At 43.3% G+C, this 17,297-nt stretch overlaps 1 protein-coding gene across 2 annotated transcripts in view; it reads right to left on the bottom strand.

The window, feature by feature from the left end:
* The window catches only part of PARL (presenilin associated rhomboid like), a 51,153-nt gene that overhangs the window by 15,407 nt on the left and 18,449 nt on the right, over nucleotides 1–17,297 (bottom strand). Inside the window, exons 6-8 of one of the 2 annotated variants that reach the window (XM_085879695.1) lie at nucleotides 11,712–11,861; nucleotides 6,220–6,290; nucleotides 5,875–5,976 (exon numbers count right to left, since the gene is read on the bottom strand). In XM_085879695.1, coding sequence (XP_085735821.1) covers nucleotides 5,875–5,976; nucleotides 6,220–6,290; nucleotides 11,712–11,861 — 323 coding nt within the window. The remainder of the gene's footprint in view (nucleotides 1–5,874; nucleotides 5,977–6,219; nucleotides 6,291–11,711; nucleotides 11,862–17,297) is intronic. The other variant, XM_085879696.1, reaches the window with a different exon arrangement.

The raw sequence follows: 17,297 nt of genomic DNA, 5'->3' as shown, positions 1-17,297 counted from the left end.
ATGCTGATATTCAGCCTTCAACGGACCAGAAATCAGCCTTTGATGTGCTCATGGGGATGGGGAGACGGTATGATCAGATGCCCACTGAAAAGTAAGAGCTGGTTATGGCTCTGATTGACCGTTTTGAGCATGTTGACTCCTAGTAGACACCTTTTTTAATCATATCCAGCACTACGCACTGGTGTGCACGCACACATCTACAACTTGGACAGTAATTTTCTCAGCATCGTTTCCATTTGTTTGATGATCCAACAGGTTTCTATAAGAAAAACATGCCAGACTATATTGTAAAAACAAGTTTTAATCCTTCTTTATTGTTTTTCACATCAGATGATATAGAGAACATGGGCATCCTGCATTTGAATGGTCTTCCATCTTCAATGTTTTCTTAGATCCTCCTGGTCTGGGATTTATATTTATTTTCCCCCCACCTACTCTTGTCTTTTCCATGGAACATCCAAAAAAAAATCATAAAAATATATAATTTCTAAAAATTGAAATTATATTTATATTTATATTTCGACCTACCGACCCTACATTTTAGCTGAAGAACTGCGTAAACCAAGTTATAAAATAACTAAGGCCTAAAATGCGTTTTTATAACAAGTTAGGGAGATGTCATATTACGGGTGAAGAATATGAAAGAGAGAAACAAGTTTGGAAAGAGTTTGAGATAGAGAATATGAATGAATATCATGACCTATATTTAATAACTGTTTTATTACTCGCTGATGTGTTTGAGACATTCAGAGAAGCTTGTTATAATAAAGATTCCCATGGACTTGATCCTGTCCATTTTGATACATCCACTGGACTAGACTGGAGTGCTTTGTTAAAAATGATTAAACAACACCTTAATCTTTTAAGTGATGTAAATATGCTCTTGATGATTGAGAAGGCTAAAAGAGGAGGAATTTCACAAGTTTGTTCAAAGAGATATGCTAAGGAAAATAAAAAATATATCTTCCAGACTTCTCATCTGACAAGCCCACATCTTACTTAATGTACTTTGATGTTAATAACTTGCATGGCTGGGCAATATCTGAATTTCAACCCGATGATAATTTTAAATGAGTGAAAGAATAGGAGTACAAATCTATCTTATATGATATAATCTCCACAAGTGAAGAAGATTTAGATAAATGGGATTATGGGTGTTATTTTGAAGGAGATTTAAACTATCCTAGAAAACTTGAATAAGGCCTCAAAGAATAGGGCCAGGCTGAATGGCAGAGCTGAGCTGAGGCGTAAAACTGTACGTGCTCTAAGGGTGGACAAGAAGGCCAATGTGTGAGGAATCTGTGATGGGGGTAGAGCATCACCTGTGGTCAAGGGATTCTCATTCTGCTTCCAGGGGAATTCGCACATTGCGTTCATCCATCCTCGGTGTACTGCAGTTAGAGCAGAGGGTGGTAGGCTCTTGACAGAGGAGTCCGAAGTGAAGGCCCGCTGGGCCGGATACTTTGAGCGATTATACCAGGCTGATCCCACCAGCTGTCGAGTTGGACGTCAGGAGTGTTACAATCCCTGTTGCTGAAACTCCAATCAACTGTGGTCCACCTTCGCTTTTGGAAGCACAGGCTGCAGTGAACCGGTTGAAATGGGGTAAAGCTCCAGGGATCTGTGGCATCCATGCTGAACTTCTCAAGGCTGGTGGAAAAGCTGCACTCATGTCGTTGCATGCAGTTCTGTGCTCTGCCTTGAACACAGGCATCATCCCAACTGACTGGAAGAGGGGCCTTGTTGTCCCTCTCTGGAAAGGGAAGGGTGATCGCCAAGACTGCAACAACTACCGAGGGGTGACACTGCTCTCAGTGCCGGGAAAGGTCTTTGCTCGGATAATTCTTGATAGGGTTCGCCACCATCTGCTGGAGCACCAGCGTCCAGAGCAGTCAGTCTTTACACCAAAGAGGTCAACGATTGACCATATCCTTGCTTTTCGGGTCCTCACCGAACGCAGACGAGAGTTTCGGCAGGGGCTGCTTGCAGCCTATGTTGATCTCTGTAAGGCATTCGATTCAGTAAATCAGGATGCCCTCTGGAGGATTCTTGGTCTTCGTGGGGTGCCACCAAAACTGATCGATCTGATGTCTGAACTCTACTCTGGTACTGAGAAGTGCTGTGAGATGTGGTGGTACCATGTCTGACTTATTTCCAGTTGTTACTGGAGTTCATCAAGGGTGTGTACTGGCCCCCACACTTTTCAGCACCTTGTATGGAGTGTATTCTAGGGAGGATGTCGGAGAGATCAAGCTGCGGTGCATCATTTGGGAATGTCAAGATCTCTGGCCTTGATTTCGCAGATGATGCAGTCATCTTTGCGGAGACTTTAGGTATCCTATTGGGGGCCCTCGAGGTGCTGAATGAGGAGTCGGAGCCGCTGGGATTACGGGTTTCCTGGGTCAAAACTAAGATCCAGGTTTTCAATGACATCTTGGATGCCGCTGTCCTGTTTGTGGTGAGGATGTTGAGGTCGTGGAGAGATTCACTTTCCTTGGCAGTGATATTCATGTCTCTACCGGCTGTGAGACAGAGGTCAATAGACGTCTGGGTCGGGCCTGTGGGGTCGGGCCATGACTCCACAAAACTTTTCCTTTACTCTTCCCCCCCCCCTCCTCTTTCCTAATCATCAAAAAAAAAACCCAAAAATGGTCTCTTAGAATGCTTCCATTTCCCCTCTTCACCCAGTCCTTCTTCGAAATATAATTGTGTTCAATTCGACCATTCTTTCATCCCGTGTCTATAAATTCCATCTGTTACAACGCTTCCCTTCTCCACTCTGTCAATTCTTCTGCATGCCATCCATCTTCCAAGGTAGTTAAACGATTCTCTGACCTACAAATTTTTAAAATCCCATTTTACAATACTTGTTTGTCTTCCATGATTACTTGTTCTTTCTTTCCAAACTCAGTGCAAATTCATCCCACCTCCATAAATCTACCTCCTCCAAACTCCTTTCCTGTTATACCCCTCCTTACTCCTCTCATCTTTCCCCCCATCTGAGCATCTCTCCACTGTCCTCTGCCTTACTAACAGTTCCCCCCAAACTGCATGGTTTTCAAACATCTGTGGGCTCCGTTCCAACCTAACAAATGTGTCACACTCTCATTCAGCACACTCCTCAATATCTACACCACACTCTCTCTTTCCTCTCATCACATCTCGCCCTCTTCCCACCCCCTCAAATTGTGTTCCTCCCCCACCCACTCCCACTCCCACCTCTACCATACCACTACCCAATCTCATCCTCCCCCTCTCCCCACTCCTCCTTTCTCCATACTCCTCCATGACCGTTCCTGCTCTCATCATCTCCCCTCCCTCTCAATTCAGCTGCCGCCTCCCTCTTCAAAGCAACCTTCACTCTCTTCCCCTCTCCCCCTCCCAGGCTTCCCCTACACCTTTCTCCCTCAACTCTCCCCCTCACCCTTCTCCCCAAATTGTCACCCTCACCCCTCCCCTTCAAATCTCCCCCTTGCTCTCCAATTCAAATCTCCCTCACCACTCCCCCTTCTCAAAGCTGCCCCACCTTAATTTTCATAACACCCTCCCCCCTCAATTTTTGTTCCTCCCCCACCCACTCCCATCTCCTTAATATCTCTACCCAGTCTCATCTTTCCCCTCCCCATACCCTCCCTTCTCCTTCCTACCCCATGCCCTTGGCTGCTCTCGTCTCCCCTCTCCCTCAAAGCTACCTTCTCACTCCTCCTTCAAATATCAACCGCCTCCTCCCTCTTCAAAGCAAACTTCTCTCTCCCCCCCCCCAAAGCTTCCCCCTCACTTTTCTCAAAAGCTCTCCACAGACCTTACTCCCAATTCTTCCCCTCACCATTCACCCTCAATTCTCCCCCCTTTACTTCCCATTTTCAAAGCTCCTCCCTCCACATCTACAAAGCTGCCTCCTTTTTAATGTTTTTAAATATTACGTATAATTGTTACATTGCACATAACAATTGGTGTGTGTGTGTGTGTGTGTGTGTGTGTGTGTGTGTGTGTGTGTGTGTGTGTGTGTGTGTGTGTGTGTGTGTGTGTGTGTGTGTGTGTGTGTGTGTGTGTGTGTGTGAAGCCTTAGTTAGAAGTGTTAATATAGCATGGTCCATGTGCTCAAGTAGGATAGATCCTCCCAATGTAAACAGGGACCCATTAGGTTGATTTGTCCTGTTTTTATGTGCACCAAGGAAGGCAGTGTTGTTACCGAAAGAGGACAACGTAGGGCTAAGATTGTGAATTGTATGCACCTTCCTTTCAGACAAGGTCAGGCAGTGGTGGGAGGTAAGTGAGCGCAGGACTCTATAGCGCTTCGTGCATGGGCCAGTAAAACTCGTGGGCCCACCCTGGTAAAAATGCTGACCCAGACTATGCACGTTAAAAATGAACGAGGAAGGCGGAGCGCACTTCGGGCTGTGTGAAAGCCCACCCCTGGGGACATCGGACAGCCAATCGCCGGGCCAGGCAGCCGTGTCCGCGGGGAGGTATAAAACTGGTGAGCGCAAGCACAAAGAGGAGAGCTATTGTGAGTTACTGTTGAGCCTTGGGCTGAGCCTCGAGTCCGTTTGAATTGTCTCTGGTATGGCACAGCAGGGAAATCGCGCCAGTGCAGGCGCAGTATGAGGAACGAAGCCAAGGTTGCAGAACGCCTCCCAAAATCCTTGCCTGGTCCCCATTGCTCGGAGTGAATTATTGAGCAGGTGCCTTCGTGGGGTGGTTTTCTTGTATCATAAGTTGGTGTCTTTCGCCTTTGACAAGATTTGTCCGAGTTTTGTTGTCTTGACCCCTGTCTCATCGTTATTTGTTTTAATAGAAAAGTGAGAGTTTGGTGTTCCTTTTTTTCCTTCTTTTATTTTCTTTTCTAGCTCTTTTGGATAGATGTCATTGTGAAAGTGCTGTCCAACAACGGTTTCAAACTGCATTCTCTACATGTGATGATGAAGTTCATCTTACACTGATTTTGTGCATTTTAGGGATCCAGTAAATGAATGGTGATTTATGGTGTGTATTTAGAACAGCCTTCTCCTCTTATCGAGTTACATGATGTTGTATTCAAGAGTATTTATTATCATTCCTTATTTTGTAGGTTTTAGAATGTCTGCTCTGCAGCTAATTTTTCCAAAAGTATTTGAATGAATGTACATTTTTTGCATATAAATGTGACATTATTGCTCGTCTTATCAATAGGAATAATAATGGATTGTGTGTGAAGCCGGTTCAAATTATCATGCATTTACGCATTGTTTAAAATCACTTTTGGATTATCGATTCAAACTTTCCTTTAAAAATCAACAACTTTCCTTTTTACATATTTCTCCACCTCCTGCAACCATAAAGCTATTTGGTGTGTTTAGTTTGCAAGCCTTACACATATCAGGCTGCATGACCGTGAGCAAAAATAAAAACAATATGAGCCAGTTGATGGATGGAAACAGTAAAATAGATTGATAATTATCATATGCAGCAATTCTCACTTTTTGAAATTCGAGTTTTACTTCCTTTTAAAGAGGAGTGAAGCTATTCCTGTTGAATGTAACTCAGGCTAAGAGTAATCAGTCCTTTAAAAATCAAGAACTTTCCTTTTTACATATTTCTCCACCTCCTCCAACCATAAAGCTATTTGGTGTGTTTAGTTTGCAAGCCTATTACACATATCAGGCTGCATGACCGTGAGCAAAAATAAAAACAATACGAGCCAGTTGATGGATGGAGACAGTAAAATAAATTGATAATTATCAGATGCAGCAATTCTCACTTTTTGAAATTCGAGTTTTACTTCCTTTTAAAGAGGAGTGAAGCTATTCCTGTTGAATGTAACTCAGGCTAAGAGTAATCAGATAACCATGTATAAGTCATTGAAACAAAGGGTTGACATGCTTGCATACGTACATAGGAGGCTGGGAAGGAGAAGGTTGGTAGGAATATGAGTGCAAGGCGAGAGTCAGGGTATTGCCAACAGACAAGGCCAACCAACGCCATTATAGCACCTGACTGGGAAAGCAACAAGGCAGAAAACATGCAAATGAGCATAAAGTTTCATAATGTGGAAAAATTCATGAAAACCTCAACACAAACAAATTTCTCATGAATCACAACAAAATGTACACCACTGCACACCTCAGTTCCAAGCTGTTGTACAAACTGGTAGCGTGCACAAAGAGCCATTACATGTTATTTCAAGCAATTTATTAAAATAAACCTGTGGCTGTGCAACACAAATGATGAGAATCTCACCGCCCCAAGTGAGGGTCCAGCTGTTGCTTTGGCAACTTTAGCAGCGTAACTTGCCATTGAGGAAACAAGTCCTAAGGATAAGGGAGAAAGAAAAATGTCTCTTACGTTCGAGGATGAGAAATAAAATGTTGATATAACAGTTCCACCTATTTCCTTAAGAAATTAATTACGTTTGTTGCACAATCATCTTTGGTTGTTGGCAGTGTCATCTTGTGGCAGTGCTTTTTTCTCTCCAAGTCAGCAGAGCAAGGTCATTTATCTTTACTAGCTTTACTTTCTTTACTTTCTATTTCTTTACTTCCTTTACTTTTTCTTTACTTATCTTTACTTTCTCTCCAGGTCAATTATCTTTATTAACAGAATACTTGCCCTAAAGGCGATCTTATTCCATGCATGCAACACGATCTTCTGACACATAGGGTGGTGTACAGGCAACTGGCAGCTAGCTGCTTCAATTGCTCCCCACCACCCCCCACCACAAAAAAAGGACCACTGGCCCTGTAGCTTATGTGGACCCTGGCCTAATGTTGTAACCCAAATTTGGTAGCATTCTGCCTGGTGGGTCTGCAGAGGAAGGTTTTTGAAGGAATTTACATGATTTTTCCCAAACATTTATTAAGTCCACCATTTTGACACAGTTCCAGTCATGTGACCGGTGTGACCTCCACAATTTAACATCCCTACCCTGGCCTAATGTTGGAACCCAAATTTGGTAGCATTCTGACTGGTGGGTCTGGAGAAGAAGATTTTTGAAGACATTTACGAAGTCGGCCATTTTGACCTACTTAAAGTCAAGTGATTGGAACAAGTTTTGGGATTCTTACTACCAGTCAGAGGAGGAACGTTGCTGCCAAATTACAGCCAGATTGGCCCAGCGATTTGGCCGGAGAAGTCAAAATAGGAGACAGACGGACAGACGGTGCGCAATGATAATACCTGATTTGGAATTTAAATTAGAGATAAGCTAAAAACCCGGTTACGTGCATGAAGCAAAAACATCTCCACTGCTTATAATTCAAAACACCTCACTGCACTGAAAAACGTGGGGACAGGAATACTATACTGTAAAGCGTAAAGGGTGGGGACTTGAAATACACTCTCCCACCTGGAGCAGAGCTACATGATACAGATTTACATGGAGAATTTGGTCCCACCCTCCTCCATCCCCCAACACGACTGGCAAAGATATACACACCCCGATACACTAATCAGGGTCATGCTGATCCTATGTAGCAAGTCTGGATGTAATCAGCCCAGAACTGTAGGAGGAGTAGCATGACAAACAACCAAACACACAAACACCAGTCCATGAATTATCATAAAGATTCACATTCGCACCTTTCACTGAAAACACACAATCACCAATGTCCCGACCCAGGGGTGGTGATTGCTATGGAAAAGTGAGGAGGGGGGGGGCTTATGAATGCGTAGCATGAAGCCAATATGGCGTGGGGTCTGGACCCAGCCTAAGGGCCCCAGAAAAGTTATGATTCTGAGCACTTTATGGCTGCTTGTGCTACCTTTGTGGGAAAACTATTTTAGGAAGGGTAATCAACTTTATTTCATTTACAGTCCAAAAAATTGGAACAAAAAAAAAAGCAAGCAAGAGAGGAATATGTTCAAAAAATCCAAATAAGTAAGCAAGTGGTGAGAACAGCAACTGTACGTCACAAACGACACTCCAACCTGCTCACGTTTTTTTCCAAGACGGAAAAGGAAATAAAACATCGGAGTTCCTTCAGATCTTTTGCAATAAAGTTGAAAGCAACATAATAGACTGAATAAAATGTCTGAAAATGTAAAATGAAGGCGAAAAGAACTGAGATGGAAAGCCTGTCATAATATGCTCTCCATTGAGCAGTACTACATGGTAAACATTTGCATAGAGAAGTTAGATCGACCCACCGCTCCCCCTTCAGAAACCCTGCCCGGGGGAGGAGGGGGGGGGAGCAAATAGCTCCAACCTTTGTGTTATGAGTTGTGATGGACCCTTTGTGCCCATGGCAAGATTGGTTGATTTTGGATAACTAACGACCAATTGCATTGATCACCGACAGACACCAAGTTGCGTATTTTAATATGATGATGATGTAACAAGACAATCCCTCAAGTGTTGTCAAGTAGCGCTCTCAGTGCCGGTCCACGCATGCCATGGAGCGATACGTGATGATGTTAAGCAGTTGCGGTCAAACATAATTAATTATGTTTGGCCTGTATGGCATTCAGGTAAACATTGTTCCAAAAAAAAGCATAGAATCTACTAATATTCCACTTCCTAAGTGATTAATCGCTCATTCAAACTTTTCATAAAATATATTACATCAATTGCAAGGAAAACTGCTTCGTAATATTTTGTGAGTGTACACAATTTTTGTTTTTTGACCAGAAAAGTGGAGGGTGGTGAGGGGTGAGGGAGGGGGGTGTGGAGGCATTTGATATACTGAAATATATACCACCACAATGTGTCGCTGCATCCACTTTCCAGGCAGTTGCCTGGCCCATTCCCCATTTATTTAGGGACAAGACATTCCAGGCACCCACCCAGAGGGATCGCCTCAGATTAACCAGAGGAGTCCGTTGTCTGGTGGACAACACCTCAGCACCACCCCGTCACACACCTTAGTGTGTTTTTGCGGAATGAAGTGTTTTGTGGTGGCTGGAGTGCAAATCCTGCCAACAAATGTATCAATCAATCGTGCTTTCCGCACATAAAAAATAAATAAATAATATAACGTTGCAAACGACCCCAATTTCCATCATCCAAAGGTTAAGATAAGCAATCCACTGAGCGTGTCCCATTATGATGCCTCCGCTGATGAAGTCGCTGGTGGCATTATGTTTTTTGGATCATTGTCAAGCTGAAAGGCAAACTTTCGACACAATTTCAGCTTGCTTGCAGAGGGCAGCAGGCTTTCCTCTAGGATTTTCTTGTATTTTTCTTCATCCATTTTCCCTTCTATCCTGACAAATGCCCCAGTCCCTGCTGATGAGAAACATCCCCATAACGTGATGCTGCCACCATGCTTCACAGTAGGGATGGTATTCTTTGGGTGATGTGCTCTGTTGGGTTTGCGCCAAACATAACGTTTTGCATTTAGGCCAAAAAGTTCCATTTTGGTTTTGTCAGACCACAAAAATCTATGCCACATGGCTTCAGAATCTCTAGTGTGGTTTTTTGCATACTTTAAATGGGACACAAGGTGGGCTTTTTTCAATAATGACATCCTTCTTGCCACCCTACCATACAGGCCAAACTGCTTGGGATATTGTTGTCACTTGCACACAGTGACCAGTCTTTGCCATAAAGGCCTGTAGCTTTTTCAAAGTTGCCATTGGCCTCTTGGTGGCCTCTCTGATCAGTCTTCTTCTTGCATGGTCATTCAGTTTGGAGGGACGGCCTGATCTAGGCAGGGTCTTGATGGTACCATACGCCTTCCACTTCTTAATGATTGTCTTGACTGTGCTCCAATGGATATTCAAGGCCTTTGAAATATTTTTATACCCATCCCCTGATCCACGCCTTTCCACAACTTTATCCCGGAGGTATTTTGAAAGCTCCTTGGTACTCATGGTTGAGTCTTTGCTGTGAAATGCACTACTCAGCAGAGGAAGCCTACATGAACAGCTGATTTTATTCTGAAATATTCAGAATGACTACAATTTAACACAGGTGGAGGCCAACTAACTTGCTTGATTTTGAAGGTGCTGAGTTGCACCTGAGCTAATTTACAATTGCTATTATAAGGGGGAGTGGACACGTATCCAACCAAGACATTCTAGTTTTGTATTTTTAATTAATTTTCTGAAATTTGTAGAATTTGTTTTTCACTTGGAAGTTGTGGTTTACGATGTGTAAATAATGGTGGAAAAAGTCTGATTTAATGAAATTTAATTCCAGGCTATAAGGCAACAAAAGGTGAAAAATTTGAAAGGGGGTGTAGACTTTCTATAGGCACTGTAGTTGGCCATGTGTGAAAAATGGATCACGTAGGTCCACTCAAAATCTTTGCAAAGTTTGATCTTGAGCCATATTTATTGTCATGCTAAATGCAAGCTGTACTGAGAACTGACATCATTGCCAGACAAATAGGAAGAACTCATCAGTGGGCAGCATTGGGCATTTTGTGTGATCCTGCAATTCTTGCCTGCAGTAGTTGCTCGTTAATGATGACGGGCAATCCTTCTGTATTTTTACATTATTCATCCTTAAGAAATTGGGCTAAAACCGAAATTATGCACAAAAACCTTCATTTACCATATTAATTGCTCATCTCTTTATTTGGAAGGTGTATTGGCGAGACCGCTGCCTCGATCACGACCAAAAATTAAAATAACCTGGTGACCGTACATGAATCAAAGCCTGCTCCTTATGTGCATATATAATACATCATGGTTTAACTTTTAATCCTCAGCATCTGAGCACCGCACAAGCAATCCTGTTATTCTTTACCTTCATGGCTATTTTTGCTCTTTTGCCCGGTATGACTTTTGCCCGCAAAAGTCATACCGGCCTGTGCCGATTTACCAACACGACGATCCGCAATAGTCATACCAGCCTGTGCCGATTACCAACACAGCGATCCGCAATAGTCATACAGGTCTGTGCCGATTACCGACACGGCGATCCGCAAAAGTCATACTGGCCTGTGCCGATTACCAACACGGCGATCCGCAATAGTCATACCGGCCTGTGCCGATTACCAGTGCAGTGATTCGCGATAGTCATACCGGCCTGTGCCGATTACCAGTGCAGCGATCCATGATAGTCGTACCAGCCTGTGCCGATTACTGGTATGGTGACCCGCAATAGTCATACCAGCCTGCACTGATTACCAATTCTGATCTCATTTTAAAACAAAATCATTTTTAATACAAGTTGAAGATGAAAGTAAAATAACCATTCTCATCCTGTGGAAAAAAAGCCCCATGTTGGAATACTTTGAAAATAATGATGTGTACGTCATATATGAATACGTAATGGACCATTATGTATTTTTGGAACCTGCGTAAAAATGTATTATTATTATTATTATTTATTTATACCGATATATAGGTATATCGATATCAAAAAAATGGATACCAACAGAGCCAAGTATGTACGTATGTATGTAAGTATGCATGCATGCATCCGAAACTCCAGGGATTGCACTTTTCATAAATTAAAATCAAATGAGTTCTGGAACTGTACAAGACTCATTTTGTAAAACTTTTAAAGCTAGAATTCAATTACAAAGATTATATGTGTGTGTGTGTGTGTGTGTGTGTGTGTGTGTGTGTGTGTGTGTGTGTGTGTGTGTGTGTGTGTGTGTGTGTGTGTGTGTGTGTGTGTGTGTGCGCATGCGCGCGCGCGCGCGCATGCGCACAACAATTAAATTGCCGTCGTAAATGGGAACTTCAGCTAGTATAACAATAAAAACTTCCCACAATATTAAAGCTGACTTCTAATTTGATATCCACCTTAAAACACAAGTTCCGTTCTTGCTCATTCTCACCAGCAGACAAAAGAAAAGCCAGAAAATGCTCTGATCCAAGCAATCTCTCCCCAGTACCAGAAAATGACCACAGTGCCAACATGTTGAAGGCCAGGTGCGCTCCAGCACGATGACTGAAAACCGACAGCAGCATCGGCATGCACGGTGAAGCTAGTGGGGGGTAAAATAGAAGACCAAAGACAACAAATAATGTCAGATATTCTAAAAATCATCATGATAATTACATATTCCCACAATTCTCACCAGGAAACGCTACCAGCCTTCATCTCCATCCTCACCAACATATGTGTATCAGAGGTATCGTGTGAATACTGGAATCATTTAATCATTTATAACACCAAGAAGATAACACCACCTTTCGTCATGAGAAGCAAACCAACCACAGAGCAGTTTTCAGCATTAATAAGCTCATAGTTTCCCCATCTGTAAAGGCAGTGCATTGGAAGGTAGCACACTCACATTTAGGCTGTCTACTTTGCTTTGCCTTTGGTCAGACAGACTGCCTATTTTTACTTCACCTGGAACATAGTTCCTGGGAGCTTATGGGATGGCGTGTCATCCGTCCGTCAGTCAACCCCTCCGTCCGTCCACAAATACTTTCAACTTCTTCTCTGAAACTACACATACGATTTCAATGAAACTTTACCAAAACCTTCATCACCCTATATGTACCAAAGTTTGGTCATGGCATCCAAAAAAAATAAAAATAATAATAATAATAATAATAATAATAATAATAATAATAATAATAATAATCGGGCACGAAGGGGGTCTATGAGGGTTGCCCCCCAAAATAGGTATTTGCTTTCTTCTCAGAAACTACACACTCAATTCTGGGGAAACTCAACCAAAACATTCTTCACCCATTATGTACCAAAGTTTGTTCACCGCATTAAGAAAAAAAAATTGGGGACAAAGGGAGTGTAAGCGGGAGTTGTCCCAAAAATATGTATTTGCTTTCTTCTCCGAAACTACACACACAATTTTGATGAAACTTGACCACAACATTCATCACCCATTATGTACCAAAGTTTGTTCACACCAGTAAAAAAACAAAATTTAGGGTCGAAGGGGCTCTTCTGCTTCAAGCGTTCTCAAGCTGCTCTGCTGCTGCTGCTTCAACGAGAGCGTTCAACTTTCAAGTGAAAAACAAATTCCAGAAAATTAATTAAAAATACAAAACTAGAATATATTGATTAGATAAGTGTCTACCCTCCTCATAATAGCAATTGTAAATCAGCTCAGGAGTAACCAATCACCTTCAAATCACACACCAAGTTAATTGGCCTCCACCTGTGTTAAAGTGTAGTGATTGTGATTATTTCAGTGTAAAATCAGCTGTTCCTGTAGGCTTCCTCTGCTGGGTAATGCATTTCACAGCAAAGACTCAACCATGAGTACCAAGGAGCTTTCAAAAGACCTCCGCGATAAAGTTGTAGAAAGGCACAGATCAGGGGATGGATATAAAAATATTTCGAAGGCCTTTAATATCCCTTGGATATCCAGTCAAGAGAATCATTAAGAAAGTGGAAGGTGTATGGTACCACCAAGACCCTGCCTATATCAGGCCGACCCTCCAAACTGGATGACCAAGCAACGAGGAGACTGATCAGAGAGGCCACCAAGAGACCAATGGCAACTTTGAAAGAGCTACAGGCCTTTATAGCAAAGACTGGTCACAGTGTGCATGTGACAAGACTATCTCAAACACTCCACAAGTCTGGCCCGTGTGGCACGGTGGCAAGAAGGAAGCCATTACTCATAAAAGCCCACCTTGAGCCTCGTTTGAGCTATGCAAAAATAACTTTCAGATTTCTGATTCTGTTTGTGATTTTGAAAAAAAAAAAAACGCTTGTATGATTCTGAAGCCATGTGGCAAAATGTTTTGTGGTCTGACAAAACCAAAATGGAATGTTTTGGCCTAAATGCAAAATGTTATGTCTGGCACAAACCCAACACAGTACATTACCCAAAGCACACCATCCCAAATGTGAAGCATGTTTGTGACAGCATCATGTTATGGGGATGGTTCTCATCAGCAGGGACTGGGGCACTTGTATAGAAGAGGATAGAAGAGAAAATGGATGGAGCAAAATACAGAAATATCCGAGAGGAAAACCTGCTGCCCTCTGAAAGAAAGCTGAAATTGGGACGAAGTTCACTTTTCATCATGACAACAATCCGAAGCACACAGCCAAAGCTACACTGGAGTGGCTAAGGAACAAAAACATGTGTCCTTGAGTGGCCCAGTCAGAGCCCCGACCTAATTCCATTCAAAAATCTGTGGCATGACTTGAAGATTGCTGTCTATCAATGTTCCCCATGTAACTTGACTGAGCTTGAACAGTTTTGTACAGAATAATAGGAAAATATTTCCCAAACAAGGTGTGCAAAGTTGGTCGAGACCTATCCCAAAAGATTCACAGCTGTAATTTCTGTTAAAGGTGCTTCAACCAAGTATTAACTCAGGGGGGTGGACACTTATCCAAACAAGATATTCTAGTTTTGTATTTTAAATGAATTTTCTGAAATTTGTAGAATTTGTTTTTCACTTGTCGTTGTGGGTTACGATGTGTAAGTAAAGGTGGAAAAAGTCTGATTTAATGCAATTTAATTCCAGGCTATAAGGCAACAAAAGGTAAAAAAAATTGAAAGTGAGTGTCGACATTCCATAGGCACTGTATATTTCTCAACACTCCACATCCATACATGCTTTGCAACACGCTCCACCACATTACAAAGCCAGCAATCTACCAAAGGAACATCATAAAGCAGCGCTAAACTGCATAACACAGAGGAAGCCCCCACTCCGTGCAGATATGGTACAGCAGCAGATGGCTGAACCTCCAACAATGGACTCTACTACCGATGCCCCATCTTGGTCAACGGCGGTGCTGCGGGACCTGAGTGCAACCAATGCACGTTGGCCAATAGGAAGGCAAAGCTCTGGCCGAACCCAAGAAGCTGCTGCTCATCCACAATGCCACGGCTTACAAAAAGCCAGAGCAGAGCGCAGGTCACAAATGATGCATCGAGGATTCGACAGGAATGGACTGGTGGTACGAGAGCAAGCTGGTCTCTGGAGGGCTGGTGGAGAGTGTCAACGAGCTCATTTCCAAGCAAGGAACGGGCCCAGCCAGCAGAGAATTCCCAGACATGGGCCCAAATGGCTCTTTTAACCCGAACTGAACTGGGTGATTTTGAGCTTTCACTGATTGAGTCTGGCCGTCGATGGTCCGATTAACTTGAAAATTTGCACACGCATAGATCATCACGGAATGAACGTGATGGTGAAATTATTTTTTTCACAATATGATAATTATATATTTTTTATGTATTTTATTGTTTTTCTATAACTATTCAGTATGTCTTAGACAACATGCTAAAACACTCAGAAGAAATTACAGGCCAATTAACTTACACCATCAGTGTCCTAATGCATGTAACCCTTATTTACATGTGTTTGTTGTACATAAACATATGCAAAAATTGCAGTTTTTTTCAAGGACATGTGATGACAAAAAGTCATGTGACACCTGAACAGGTCAAGATCGGTCAGGTGAAGTATGGAAACATGCGTTAGAGCAGCACGTCGCTGCATCCACTTTCCGCCGGTGTTCCAGGGGCCTCCGTCTGGCCATCCCCCAGGCAGATGCCTGGCCCATCCCCATCTCCTTGAGATGTTGATCAACCTGCTGTAACCACGAGACACGTGGTCGGCCAATTGGCCTCCTCCACTCACGAGGCTCCCTCGCTGAGAAAATCTGGTGAGCAGGATGAGCGTCAGGAAAATGACGCACATGTCCATACAGCTGCAGCTGACGCTCACAGACTATTGCAGGTAACAAATCTCATTTGAGTCTGTGTCAGCAACTGACCAGTGTGTGCCCTGGTTTGGAATAGGTACACCGTATCCCTACGCGTCTTAAGAGGCGACTAAAAGGGTTGGAGTTAGCAAGGGCATCCGGCCATAAAACATTGTCTCAAAAAAGGGAACCGTGATGAGTACAATTATATATGGGCAGGGTACAGCCTAAAGTACCCCGTGGTGGTCCTCACCCCCTCTCATCAAAAATCAAGGTGGGGAACCCGATCGAAGCAAGGGAGGAAATTACTCCATTCATGATGACCAAATGTGTGATGCCCCACGTGGAGATCAGTTTCTGAGGTTTGGGACATGGAATGTAGGGACAATGACAGGGAGATCAGGAGAAGTGGTGGAAGTATTGGTCAGCAGAAGAGTGGACATATGTTGTGTGCAGGAGACAAGGTGGAAGGGAAGTGGTGCGAGAATGGTGAGACAGAAGTACAAGTTTATGTGGCAAGGGTGCCTGGAAGGTGTATACGGTGTTAGTGTCCTGTTTTCTAAGGAGTTTGTCGACAGTGTGGTGAGTGTGACTAGAGTGAGTAAAAGGTTGATGATGGTGAGAATGGTGATTGGAAAGTTCGAAGTGAATGTCATCTCAGGATATGCCCGGCAGGTCGATCGGAGCGATGAAGAGGACAATTTCTGGTGTGTGATGGAGAAGTTGATGGAAAATGTGAAAGATGAAGAAGTTGTTGTGGTAGGAGGAGACTTGAATGGACATGTGGGAAGGAGTACAGATGGTTTTGAGGGAGTCCATTGGGGGTTACAGAGATGGTGTGAGGAATGGAGAAGGTGAAAGGATTTTGGAGTTTGCTGATGGAGCTGGTTTGTTGATTTGTAATACTCAATTCCAGAAAGTGGATAAGCTTGTTACATACACGTCAGGTGGGTCGATGACTATTGATGACTACGAGATGGTGCGTAGGCGAGATAGGGGGAACCTCCGGGACACAAAGGTGATCCCGGGGGCGGAGAATGTTTCACAGCACCACTTGGTTGTCTGCGACATAAGGATGAAAGGTGCGAGTGAAGTGCCAACTGAGGATGAAGGTGTGGAGATTGAAAGAGGTGACAGTGAAGGGGGAATTAAGAGAGAGGTTGGGTATGGCAGAGGATGATGTAGTTGAGCTTGAAAGTGGATGGATGCCAATGAAGGAGTCTGTTGGGAGTCATTGCTGAGGTATGTGGATAGACAAAAGGACCAACGAGTCACTTGGAAACATGGTAGTGGAATGATGAAGTTGGAAAGAGGATTGACGAGAAGAGGAAGAAGTTCAAGGAGTGGCAGAAGGTGAAGGGTATGGTGGCAGAACAGGCAGAGTATGAAAGTTATAAGGCAACCAAGAAGGCTGCAAAGAAAGAGGTAGCAAAGGTGAAGGCGGAACATAGGAAAATGCTCGGAGAACGTTTGGATTTGGAAGAGGGTAGAGAGCGGTATTTCGGATTGCAAAGCAGATAGTGAAAGAGAGGTGCGGTGTGATGGGGTTGAGTTGCTTGAAGGATGAAGTAAGACAAATCACTGTGAATTAAAGGAAGATGGAAGAGATATGGAAAGGTTGTTGAATGCAAAGAACAAATGGGCCGGCAATATTGAGAGCAACCCAATTTTAGGACCGGCAGAGAAGATAACTGAGAAGGAAGTTGAGGAAGCGATAAGAGCAATGAAGAGTAGTAAAGCGGGATGGCCGGCGGGAGTTGTGGGAGATATGTTGAAGGCA

Source organism: Eptatretus burgeri, chromosome 4 (assembly GCF_056783735.1).
Source record: "Eptatretus burgeri isolate ZD-2024b chromosome 4, Ebu_testis_v1, whole genome shotgun sequence".
Lineage (NCBI taxonomy): Eukaryota > Metazoa > Chordata > Myxini > Myxiniformes > Myxinidae > Eptatretus > Eptatretus burgeri.
Note: the sequence above shows the minus strand (reverse complement) of the source record. Positions and strands in the feature narration are given on the sequence as shown.